Source organism: Pteropus vampyrus, unplaced genomic scaffold (genome assembly GCF_000151845.1).
Source record: "Pteropus vampyrus isolate Shadow unplaced genomic scaffold, Pvam_2.0 Scaffold18, whole genome shotgun sequence".
Taxonomy (NCBI): Eukaryota; Metazoa; Chordata; class Mammalia; order Chiroptera; family Pteropodidae; genus Pteropus; species Pteropus vampyrus.
The window spans coordinates 5068819-5081884 of NW_011888799.1; the positions used below are offsets into that span (position 1 = coordinate 5068819).

The 13066-nt window shown below is 49.0% G+C and overlaps 1 protein-coding gene and 1 pseudogene across 1 annotated transcript in view; both read right to left on the reverse strand.

Annotated features, from left to right (window-relative positions):
* The window catches only part of PGC (progastricsin), a 25301-nt gene extending 13984 nt beyond the window's left edge, over window positions 1–11317 (reverse strand). Inside the window, 5 exon segments of the mRNA XM_023527688.1 lie at window positions 7089–7219; window positions 8523–8536; window positions 9621–9692; window positions 9992–10069; window positions 11271–11317. Coding sequence (XP_023383456.1) covers window positions 7089–7219; window positions 8523–8536; window positions 9621–9692; window positions 9992–10069; window positions 11271–11317 — 342 coding nt within the window.
* LOC111736191 lies at window positions 2515–2633 on the reverse strand (annotated as a pseudogene).
* Window positions 11318–13066: the final 1749 nt, after the last annotated feature.

Here is a 13066-nt window from a genome sequence, read left to right on the forward strand (position 1 = left end):
ACTAAAGTCCTGGCTCCCAGCACCCCAAACCCTTAGGGGATGCAGTTAGGGGTATCTGGGGGATGGTGGAGCCAGTGGCTAGGATGACGGTGGCGAGAGTGGTGCCAGTGGTCATCATAGTGGTACTGCTGGCACTGATGCAGGTGGTAGGGTTGGGTTGCCAGTGGATGAAGTCAGAACTCTTTGGGGCAGCTTTGGAGGCTTTCAAGGTCAAATTTGGAGAAATGCTCATCAAAATTCAGCGAACGCTCAGGACACACCCACAGAGTAAGCCAAACTGGCTTCTGGTTATGCCTCTTGTGCTGGTCTAGAACAACAGGAGGCCTGGGACAAGGGCATATGGAGAGGGGACATGTCTACGTTTGCTTCTGTTCTTCATTGTCACTCTTCTTCCATCCCATTTCGATTCTGTCCCTGCTTTTAGTTCTCCTGAAATGTCTGTGTCTCTCATTACCCTCCTCCCAAACCTTCATAGGCCCTTTTTTCTGCCCCAAGTTTGATCCATCCTGTGCTTCTATCCCTCATCACCTCATCGCCAGGTCTTCCCTGCTTCCCAGCTACAAGCTTCTCCTTGCCTGAGGTGACCTGGAGCTGGCCCAGTGCCCACTAACCTAGCACAGGAGAACTCCCCATTTTGGGGTGAGTGGAAAAAGTCCCCGTGCCAGTACCCTCTCTGCCACCTTGTACCCTGCACTCGGGGCTCCAAACAGATTTGTTAGGCCCTAGAGCCCCAGGCAAAAGGCCAAGACCAGGCCTGCCAAACACCGGTATAACCCAGCCAGTGGGGGATTTTCCACTCTGGCCACCACCACCCACTGCCCGACCAGAGCCCTGGAGCCTCCCCTAGCCCTATGATAGGGGAGGGGAGGGAGAACACTAGAAGTCTACCCAGGCCTGGCATAGAGAAGGAGGTATCTGCCCGATTGTGTCTCAAGGCCAGATCAGCTCCCATTCCTCCCTGCAGTCCCCAGGGACACACTGGACTCTGGAGTGGAAGGTGAGGAAGGGACGGAGTGCCTTCTCTGGAGGAGGGATCTGCAGATTTGGAAGCGCAGGCAAAAGCAGGTCATGGATGCCTGGAATCTTGCCAAATCCTGCGAATATAATAGAACCTGTGGGATCCCCCCAGGTCTTGTGAGGCCTTCCAAACTCACCAGCATGGGCCTCTGGGGATCTTTCCTTACCTGGTAGGATTCTAGGCATCTGATGGCTGCCAGGCTGACCTGCTCCAAAGCCCAGTCACACCATATCCTTTCAGAGCACCCCTGGCCTAGTGCATCAGGCCAGGACATCCCACTTGGCTGCCAGGCCTTGGGAGTCTGCAGCCCCTGTCTACCCAACCATATCCGGCAGCTCAGTCAGTCTCCTCAGCATCCCCAGACGTCTCCAATCTGAGTCTGCTACTGGCCTGCTCCACCACCACCCAGCTGCCCATACCCGCAAAGCCTACTTCTTACCCTTCTATGTGTCCAAAGTCTGTCCATCCTTCTAGGCCTCTACTCCTACAGCCAGGAGTGTGCAGAGTCTGAGGACAGCTTAGAAGTCATCTAGGACCACCTCTCACCTAGGACAGGAGCCCCAGGAAGCCTGACGCACTGATTCCCACCCAAGTTCATCTTCTACCCCTAAACACTGTCCCCTACCCCCGCTGGTGCCCTCCCCTGGGGACTGGATCTCTCACTGGGTAGGGTTGGTCTCCAGTTGCTTCATGGGGTATGTTTCTTCTCTCCAGAGACCGAAAGCTCCCAGAGGGCAGAGGTTGTAGCTTCTACCTTTCTGTGCCCAGCCCCAAGCTCGGGAAATCTTGAACAGTAGGTGGAGCCCATGGGATTGTTCCCAGTGGGCCTTGGTTATATCTCCCACACCCCATTATCCTGGTGCTTGGATTTCCACCCCACGCTCCAAAGGGATCTTGTCAAAATCCAGGCCCTGGGATCCTCTCATAGCGACAGTCCCCCAGGAAAGAGTTATTTTATTATCACTCTCTGGTTTCGTCATCAAAGCTCCCCATCACCACCACCACCACCACAATGGCCATCTAAATAAAATCCAACTCATTACCCTGGCCTTCAGGACATGCTCAGTCAGGCACCTGCCAACGTTTCCGTACTCATCTTCCACTACTAACCTACACATGCTCTATCCTCTAGCCATAGTGACCTCCTTGCTTCCTTCCTAGGAGACTTGTTATTTTCCAACCTCCATGCCTTTGTCATTGCTGTGCTTTCCATCTGGGACACCCTTCCCAAGCATCTCCATCTGCAAGATCTCCTCCTCCTTCAAGACCCACTACAAATGCCACACAGCCTTCTTTACTGTGCTCACTTACTCAAACTGGCCTCTATTGTGAAGGACTTTGCTTTTCCTCTCCTTATAGTATTTATTTTATTTTATTTTACTTTACTTTCTATTCTATTCTATTCTATTTTAGGCGAGGCAACCCTTGGTTGACCTCACAGATTGCAAGGACCTTGTCAGCTTACAATCCCCTATTTTTTATTTTTATTTTTTTTATGCCTACAGCACCTGGTCTTCCTAAGTGGTCTCCCATCCAAGTACTAACCAGGCCCGACCCTGCTTAGCTTCCGAGATCAGACAGGATCGGGCTTGTTCAGGGTAGCATGACCACAGACTAGTATTTATTTTATATCATCTTTTATCCCAGTGACTTGCCACAAATCCTACCACTTGTAACTAAAAGAAGAGGTCTCTTCCTGAACATGGCTCCATAAATAGCTCATTCATCTTTCAGAAAGTCTACAGAAGTGACACTGGTTGTTGGCAGTGCCTCAAGAAGAGATGGCAACTACATAGCATGCACAGGGCCACTGCTCATCCTTTACCCATGGCAGACATCACTAATCAAACATATCACTCTTTGGACGCTGTGTGTTAGGATCCTTTTCAATCTAGTGCTCCATGCAGCCATTCTCAATCAATCTTGAAATGACAATTCTCAAGTCCTTTAATGGAGGGTTGTTTGTTTAAATTCTGGATACTAAATTTTATTTAGAATTCTACACATATACTAATTTTTAAAAAATGTAGGCAACTCGAAACTAAAACTATTTGCACCATTCTAAATTATCTTCTAGCACTTAATGTACACACTTTGATTTTAACCTAGCTGTAATCAGTGTGTAAATGCAGCTTCTGTCTGCTCTTTTCACTTAAGATTACTACATACACATTTCCAGGCATTAAGATAAGCCACATTCTTATCACTTTCAGTGGTTAAACAGTGCTCTATCATCATGGTAGCTACAATTACTTAGCTCTATTCATTTAGGTTCATTCCAATTCCAATTTCTCATTGCTATTAGTAGCACAAACTAAAAGTCATCCAAAGGAAGAGAGTGGTGAGCTCCTCGTTATCACAGGCATTCAAACACCTTCTGAGGAATATTAGTGGAAGGGTCTCTTGCAACAGATATAGGATGGAAATAAGAATCTGAGTTTCTCCATGTATTCTAATCCCTGAAATAAGATCACAGAGCTCAATGCTCTAGGGATGGGTCCTCTGTAAACCTCAAGTCTTTGACAGCTGTCTCTACATGAGTTTTAGTTACAGCTTTTGCTATTAGCTTGGTTTTATAGTTTTTTTCCTTAAATTTTGTATGTGTTTTATACTTAAACCATTAGTTTAATCAAACATATTGAGGACACACTGGACCTGAGATTTTTTTTTGAGGTTCAAGGATTTATGCTTTCTTTTTCTTTTTCTTTCGATATAATTTCAGCTTACAGAACAGTTGGAAACATAGTACAGAAAGTTCCCATATACCTGTCATCCAGAACTCCCTAATGTTAACATCTTACATCTTAATGATACTACAATGATCAAACCCAGGAAATTAACCCTGATCTAATACCATTAACCAATCTATAGACCTTATTTGAATTTCACTAGTTTTCCTACGAATGTCCTTTTTCTGATTCAAGATCCAATCTAGGATCCCACATTGCATTTAGTTTTCATGTCTTAGTCCCCTCCAATCTGTGACAGCTCCTCAGTTTTTCTTTGTCTTTTGTGACCTTGCTACTTCTAAAGGGTATCGATCAGTTATTTTGCAGAATGTCCCTCAATTTTTGGTTTTTCAGATGTTTTCTCATGATGAGCTTGAGGGCATGCATTTGGGGGCAGAACCACAGAGGTGAGATACCCTTTTCAGTGCATGAGAGCAGGAGGTACATGACATGAATGTGTCTTATTACTAGTGATTTAACCTTAATAACTTGGTTAAGTGAGGTCTATAAGGTTTCTCTACTGTACAATTGCTATCTTTCCCATGATAATTAAGAAGTGTCCTCTAGGGAGACACAATGAGACTATACAAGCATGATGTTTCTCATCATTCTCTGCCCACTAATTTCAACATCCGTTACTAGTTCTTGCCTGCAACAGTCATTATGGTGGTGTTTCCCTAATGGTATTTTTCTCTTTCCATCATTCCTTCCGCATTTATTAATTAGCATTACACTGTAAGGAAAAGCTGGGTTCAAGGTTTTAAAATGGATTCTTCCTCCCCTGCCAAAATATTCCATCACTGAAAGTGTGCCATACAAAGGGCTTTATATTGTCACAAGGCAACCCTCACAATTCCACAAGATAAGTTACTTTATTCTCACTCTACAGAGGGGTCCATTTTATTTGTCTATATCTCAAAGAGCCAGAAGTTGATCTCTGTGTGTATAGATTGATAAATAGAGAGACCCCTTATTTTTTCTCTGGTCTATTGATTGACATAACCTTTGCTCACAGACAACAACTTGCTTGTCTGGCTTAGGTAGGAGGAAGATACGTTGGATAGGTGGAGAGCATGTCACACTGCAGTGTAGCTGCAGGAAGGGGAAGGATGGGGCAAAGCCTCGAGGTTAACTGGAATCTGGGATACGAACACCTCTAGGACCTTTTCTCTGCTTTTCCTTCTCCCTTCCCTCCCCTCCTCTTCTCTGTCTCTGTCTCTCTCTGTCTCTGTCTCTGTCTCTGTCTCTGTCTCTGTCTCTCTCTCTCTCTCTCACACACACACACACACACACACACACACACACACACACACACACTATAGGCTGGCTTTTTCCATGCCACTGATCATCAGAGGCTGACTTTTACATTTCCAGAGAAAGCATGAAACCAAAATTCCCAAGAAAGCTCTGATTGGTCAGGCACCTACTCCTGAACCAATCAATTATAGCCCTGTAAGAACCTGACAGCTTCCACAGGAAGCATTTTGAAAAGTGTAGACAGAAGTCCCCAGAGGAAGTAAGGGATATTTCTGGGCAAATAATCTCAGAGATGTCCATGTAGATTTATTTCTGATGACATATGAATTCTACCTCTAACTCTTCACCCACCCTATTTTGCACATATTTAAAAATGTAGTGGTGTTGTGTGACATGCAATTGGCTATAGAAGATCAATCTCCACTGCTTACTGACCTTTTGACCTTGACATTTCACTTACCCTTCTTAAGCCTGAGTTTCCCTGACTATAAAATGGAGATAATAATCCACCCCACAGGGTTGCTGTAATAACCCAATAAGGCCATAATTATGAAAGTACTAGCGTATAGCGAGCCCTCCAGAACTATCAGCAGAGCAAGAATCTTTTCCTTTTGATTATACAGTGGGCTGTAGGCACGGGCTGAAGAGGAAAAGGATCTTTGGGGAGTGCTGATAATGTTCTGTTTCTTGATCTGAGTTCTGGTGACACAGGTCTGTTGGAAGTCAGTGAGCTGTATACTCATGATATGTGTGCATTTCTGCATGTATCTCATACTTTAAAGTTTTATGAAGTCATTTTATTTTTGAATTTTTAAAAAATTTTCATAATGGTTTGACATTTATACAACTTACATAGTGATCCCCCGATAAGTCTTGCACTCACCTGACACCATATATAGTTATAATATTATTGATTATATTCCCTAAGCTGTACTTTACATCCCCATTACTATTTTGCAATTGACAATTTGTTAAAGTCACGTTTTAAAAAGAGGAAGGAGGAGGAGAAGGAGAAGGAAAAGAAGAAGGGAGACAGAACACCCGCCCTCACAGGACCCCAAAGATGGAGCAGGGAGGCAGTCCCTGCTCAGGGAGTTCTTGGTGGGTGGGGACCCTGGACATTCACCCATGATAATGTTTTCCACAACAGCAGAGAGGCAGAGATGACTGTAGGTAAAATAAAGAAGTACATGTCTTTTTTGCACAGTCATATATTTATTATATTTTAGCACAGATATGTAATGGACCCATCGCACCCATGATCTTGTGGACAGTCTCCTAACCAAGGAGTGTCAGGGAGCAGCAGAATTACAGCCTGAAAGCCTTGCATCGTAGGAGTTTGTCTCCTAGGCTGGCCATCCCGGGAAGGGGCAGAGCCTGCAGTTACTCAAGGGACCAGGGCCCCCAGCCCAGGAGTCTCTGAGTATTAGATTTCAATTCTTCCTGCCCAGCTCTGGGCCCCAAGGGGAGGGGCAGTCTCCTAGATGTGAAATCCATCCAGGAACTCCCAGTTTCTCCCCCTGCCAACGCACTGCCTAGAGGTGGCCATCTCCATGTGACAGGCAGGACAACTGTGAGCACACAGTCAGTTGTCATGCTAAGCCAGGGCTCTACATCCATGGCTCTGTCCACACTGCCTGCTCAACTTCCTCCCCAACTACTGTCCACATCTCCAAAAATGGTACCTGTGCCAAGCCAGAGAGCTGGGGGTGAAACTTGGCATGGCCTCTCCCCCAATCCTCTGTATCAGTGGATTTTAACCAGTGACCACACACAGATAGTGCAAAGATCATGAGTGTGGTATTGGAAAGACAAATTTGGGAACAACTGACTTATACTGAGTGGGCATGAAAGTTGAGCTGACCTGACGCCCCTAGTGACCCCCCAGCCATGTTCCCCAAAGCCAGAGCCTACAAAGCTGCTTTTTTTGGGATCTCCCAGATCTCAGCTCTGAAAAGCAGGATTTAGCTGGAGTGAGTGAAGAACAGGGGTTCCCAGCTTCTGTGAGACCCAGAGACCCAGAAGGCATGCCTGTGATGAGGGAGATAGGCACAGTCAGTCCACACAACAGTGGCCAGGCCCACCTTGTTGTTGCCCGTGTCACAGATGGAGTTGCAGACCTTCGGGAAGACATCATCAGGAAGCCACAGGGGCCAACCATTCTCTGAGGGCAGGTACATGGGCTGGAACACCATGAGGCAGTTACTGCACTGACCTGGAAGAAAAGAAGTGAGGCTGTCAGTAGGCAAGTCTCATTGTGTTAGGGGAAGAACCTGAGCTCTGAGATCAGAGAAGCCTGGGTTCAAATCTCAGCCCATCTCTGGCTAGCCGTGTGACACTGGGCAAATCGCTTAACCTCTACGAGTTTCAGTTTCCTCATCAGTTGAGGGTGGGGGATAATGTGACCCATTGCTACATTCTGCATGATGCATATATGTCAGGCAGGTGAAAAAATGAGAAAAAAACATTAGGATTTCACATCTAGGCAAAATAGGCAAAATAGCACATGCAAAGGGCCTGAGGAAGGAAAGACAAAATGATGGGGCTAGTGAGGCTGGAGTAGAGCAGTGAGAGGGGCCTGCCAAGGGAGCCAGAGGCCCAACCACCAGAGCTGAGGCCTTGAGGCTTTTTTGGCCATGATCCATGGTTAGAAATATATTTTACACCATAACCATATAGTACACACAATCATACAAATATCATATATAATTAAAACCAAAGCCTCACCCTATGGTCTAAAAAATTCTAGACCATAGTACGTGTGATGTACTAATTTTTCTATTTTATTTGTTTCTAAAGTGATGGTTCCAATTAACTAAAATGATTTCTCATGGATCATGAGCTGCAATTTGAAAAACACCCATCTATATGGCATCGAGCACATGTCAGTGCATGTGCACATGCGCGCATGTGCGCGTGCGCACGCGCACACACACACACACACACACACAATCTTGCAGTCTTAGCTGCCATTTTGTACACAGCAATTAGTCACAAGTGTTTAGATAGCAGAGTGGTATCTCTTCCTTCATTCATGTCCCCTACAGTGGAGGCAGAGGATGCTCAAGGCGTATTTGTTAATTAGGAACGGGGTTGAAGGCTGGGAGAGAAGGAGGTTTGGAGGTTTGGGTAATCTGAAGAGGGACCACTGACCACCATACCCCTTGCTTTGGTTTCAACCCCTTATCCTGGTCAAATGGAATAGGGACCAGTAGTAAGTGTCAAGTCTCGGGTTTGGGAAGGGGCTGAGTGACCACCTGTGAGAGTGATGGTGGTACCTACTCCCAGGACTATCACAAGGACTTGAAGAGCAAGTGTACACAGAGCCCTTGGCTCAGCGCCTGACACCAGGAATAGCAACCAGTGCTTATGCAGCGCTCAGCGCATGCCTGGCACTATTCTAATTGCTTTATGTCTACCAGTGCGTTTAATCTTACAAGGACCTTATGAGGTAAACACTGTAGTGTCCCTGTTTTACGGATGAGGAAATAGAGGCTCACAGAAGATCAGCAACTTACCCAAGGTCACAAAGCTGTCAGGACAAGGATCCCAAAGCAGGTGGACTAGACTTCCACCACTACACACACTACATCTCAGAAAGCCCTGGATAAATGGTGATTCCTGGTATTATTTTTGCGGTAGAGGTTGATAAAGTGATCCTTAAGGTCTTTTGCAAATCTGACATCCCAGAACTGTAAAGGCTGCAAACGAGCTACTCTTCCATCTGGCCTCATGGGCTTTTTCCCATGCCCCGGCAGAAAGAAGGAGAAAAGAGATGGCTAGAATCATGAGGAAGAGGCACCAAGGATCTGTAAGCGAAGTGATGGTGAAGGTGATGGTCAGTGGGCTATGGTCACCACTATAATTGGTGACAAACTGGAGAAATAATAAGGACACAGAGACAGGTGGTCAGAATCCACTCCTTCCAGGGCTCCTGGGATGGAGGTGGCCCATTCCAGGTTCAGAAATCCATCCTGCATCCCAATCCTTTCCACTTCACCCCCCAACCTCTCTCCCCGTGAGCACTGCAGATATATCCTCACTCCAGATGAATACCCAGTGAAGGCACCAAGATGGAGTCCAAGCAAGTAGGACAGAAATATGAGGAAGAGGCTGTTGCTGGGGAAGCCTTTGCGGGAGAAGGGACAGAGAGCGGGCAGGACAGGGAGATCCCAGCACACCTGGCACCAAGCAGTGGGCAGGGAGATGACACGCAAACCGTTAGAGGCTAGGATTTGGAACGAGCCTCTCAGGTCAGTGTCCTCTGACTTCCTAGCAGCAGTGGGTTGGGGTGCCTGCCTCTCCTTGGCTGTTCCCTGGGACCCTGATGAGCTGTGTCAGCTGACCAAAAATCTGCTCAAGGACAGTGATGAGGGAGGTGTCTGTGTCCAGGATAGCAGGAAGCTCTGGGAGCACCAGTGGGTGCTTTACTCCTGCTAGAGGAGTCATCAGAAATTAGAGTCATGCCATCTCTCCTCCAGCCTTTATGCAGACTTTCGCTTAGAGCCCAGGCCAGTCCCCGGGTCTGCCCTGGGCTGGAAGAGCCCAATATTTTTCCCAAAATAGCCCTCCAGGCCCTCTCCCTTGGTGGCGGGATGGGATTTGAATCCACTCACCCTTGGAAGGTGATCTGCTGGTAACCCTGGGCAACCACAGGGCTCCAGATGTCCTCACCTGTGTACAGCTTGCTGTTCTCACACCCAAAAGTGACTTCTCCAATGGTGGTGTCATTTTGTCAGCTATGGACCAAAGACAGTTTTGGGAAGAGGAAGCTGCCAGATGACTGGACCCTCATTTCTGGAGCCCACTCTCTGACTCAACCCAGCAGGCCTGCCCCTCCTTTTCCACCTTTCTACTCCTCTTGTACCCCCACAGCCCGTGGCTCAGGGTGAGGCTTCCGACTGGTTCTCCATAAACCCCTGTCCAGCAATGGGTTGACCATTTGAAGAGCAGAGGAGAAAGTCCCAGGTGGCAGGGGCCCTCCCACCTGGTGACACAGAAGCTGACCACGGGCTCTGGGATCAGGTTCCACTTAATAAGGCCATCCATGACTGTGGTGGCCAGGCTGCAGAGATGGAAGAGAACAGGCCCTTTATCCCATCAAAATGCATGCTTTCGATGGTGATGCCTCCTGGCTCAGTCCAAACTCCTGTTGGTGATGGGCAAGCCCAGCGTCTGCTCCCAGAGAGGAGGAGAATGCCCTTGGGATGGCCCTTGGGACGGCCCTTGGGAGGCTGGGACACAGCAGCCTCCCTCAGCAGGAAGGAAGTTAGACTCCTGCCCTGGCTGGCCGCCTACCACCTGATGTCACGGTGTGGAAGCCCAGGGCTCTGGAGAGATTGCTGTCTTGCAATGAGAAAGAGGAGTACGTGGAGGATTGACTCGTTGGGCTGGAAGTGCATGTGATCGACAGTTGGGAGCAAGGCATGAACGCGAGGGCCTCACTCCTTCCCTCTCTCCTCACTTCCACATCAACCCCACCTGGTCCCTGCAGTGACCTAAACCCCACCCGGACCAGGGGCAGGGTGACTCTCTGTGAATTCCTCACATCAGATTGGAGTTTCACGGGAGACAAAGGACACCTACCAAAAAGAATGATGAAATTCTGAGGAGGGGTCCTCACACTGATCTCTCTGTAGTAATACATCTGGGAAAGGAGATTCTGTCACTGGGGGAGACTTGGGCCAAAGGCCCCCAGTCACCCATAGCTTCTAGGCTCCACCCTCCAACAGCTCCCTGAGGGTCTGACTCTGACCCTTAGAGATGGCCTCCCGTTGTCTTGAGTCTTTAAATGTGTCTCCCAGCAGAGTGGGGCTCCATGAAGGCAGGGCTATGTCTTCCTCAGAGTGGAGTTACCCAGGTTTATGTCCCCCGACCACTGACTGGGGCAGGAAAGAGGGAGCAATATGAGCTAGTGGAGAGTCTGTATAGGATTGTCAAGGAGGGGGCGCCGAGAAGCTGGGTGAGACTTCAGAGTAAAGGCTGCAAGTAAGCAGAGTGTGAGACTGTTAGACCAAGTGAGCTGGGTGGGGCTTGGAAACCTCCTTGTAGAAGGAGGCACTGAGGCCCTAAGCCTCCTTGTGTGGGACACCTGGGGGAGGGGCAAGGGGCTTACCTGAGTCCGCCAGGAGATGGAGATAACTTCAGAGCCTCCCACTCTGGTTTCAGCTTCTCCTCTCTCTACATATGACACGTTCAATGATGGAGGGTCCCCTGCACCTGCCTCGCCCCAGGTGAAGACCCCTCATGCACAGGGTCTTTCATACCTAAGGTCTTGTTCCGTTAGTGTGGTGAAGTCAATCTGGGAGATCATGACAGGGTTCTTTTTTTAATGTAATTGGCTGGAATAGAATAGAATAGTTCAGATAATGTGGCTGTGCAGTGCTCTATACATGTGTGTTTGCGTGTGTGGCTCATGATGCAAAATGCTGAAAGGGCTCGACACACAGTCTGGATATACATGCAGAAACATACATCCACATGCAGGCATGCCTTTGCTTGCATATGTGCTCCAGTCCAGCCTTGGCTACACACAAGCTCCTGCTCCCCAACAGAGGCATCTGTGTATGTTTCCACGGGCAACACCTTCCGCTAAGCAGAGCAGGATGACCTCCCCATGATCCACCTCCTCCTGTCACTTCTTCTCTTCCTCCCTTCCCTTCCCTTCCCTTCCCCACTTCCCCCTCCGCATTGGGGCTCTTCCCTCCAAGCCCTTGCCAAGTGACAGCCCAGGACCCCCTCTCAGCACAGCTTCTGGGTCTGGACCAGGGAAAGTCCCTATATGTGACTGTATTTCCCAAGGCAGAAATGAGGACAGGTGGTGTGACTTTAGCACAAGACAGTTGGCATAAGGCCAGTCCTGATCTCCCTGTTCCTGGGGTCACACTCAATTTCTCCTCCAGAGAGAGTGGGCCACTTGGCAGGGGGTGCTGGGGACTTCCAGTAACTCCCTCCCATTCTTGACCAGTTTCCACTTTAAGCTCCTAGGCCTATCTGGAGGGGTCAGGCCCCATGCTCCGTGCCTGCCTCCTTCTGAGACCCTGCCAAGCTGGTAAGACAGGCTGCGGGGAAGGATTGTTTTGACTGAGCTGGACTTGGCCACAGACTGAGTCTCCTTGGGTGGGAGAGTGGGGAGTGCTGGGTTTTAGGGATTGGGTGGCAGAGAGGGGAGACCTGTGTCCCTGACTCGGTATATCAAAGGCCAGAGAATCTAATCACGGGGCCCTGGATAAGGAGCTGGAACAAGGCCTTTCGCAAAGTCCCAAACCAAACACTGATAATGGATTCAAGAAGCTCCAGGTCCGACCTCTTCACCTCTCTCACCCATGGCCCCTAACTGGGTCTCAGACGGCCATGGTTGTGGTCCCAGGCCCGTGGAGCTGGGGCTGACCCCGGCCCAGATCTCGACCAATCTAGAGAGGTGGGCCTATGAGTGGAGTGCACAGCTTGCCAGGGTTTTCCCTCTCTCCAGGCTTCTCATGTGGGACATCTGAGGCAAGTTAGGGGCCGGGGATGCAGGATAGGGAGCTGGGGGTGGGCAGCCACACCAACTCTCCCCAGCATCCTGATGTCTGAGGGCTTTGCTCCACATGCAAACCAAGGCCCGGAGCAGAAAGGGGGAACCCAGAGACTCAGGAGGTCTTCATGGACCCAGCAGTGAAGGAGGAGAGGAAGGATCCAGAGGCCTTGGACATGCCCCAAAGCCACCTCTATGGCTCTCCTGGCTGTACATCCCCTTTTCCAGATCCTAAGTGTGTCTGGGAGGGTTCTGGCTGAGCGTGGCCCAGCTTCCTACCAAGTCCAGGTACCCACCCTTAGCCCCGCCCAGATTCCAGGAAGTAGAGACTGTGGTCTCGAGGCTCCGGGAGGATTTCTGAGGGTCTCACTTTTGTTCTTTTGCAGGAGATGTCACCACTGCTCAGTGCTGACCCAGGGCTCCAATGGCTTGCCCTCCAGGGACTCTCTGCCTACATCCCCTCTCTGTGCTGAACCCAGGCCTGCTCTGGACATCAACACCCCTCCCACCTGGTGGCCTCACCTCCCAAAGCCTTGGAGGTGTGAT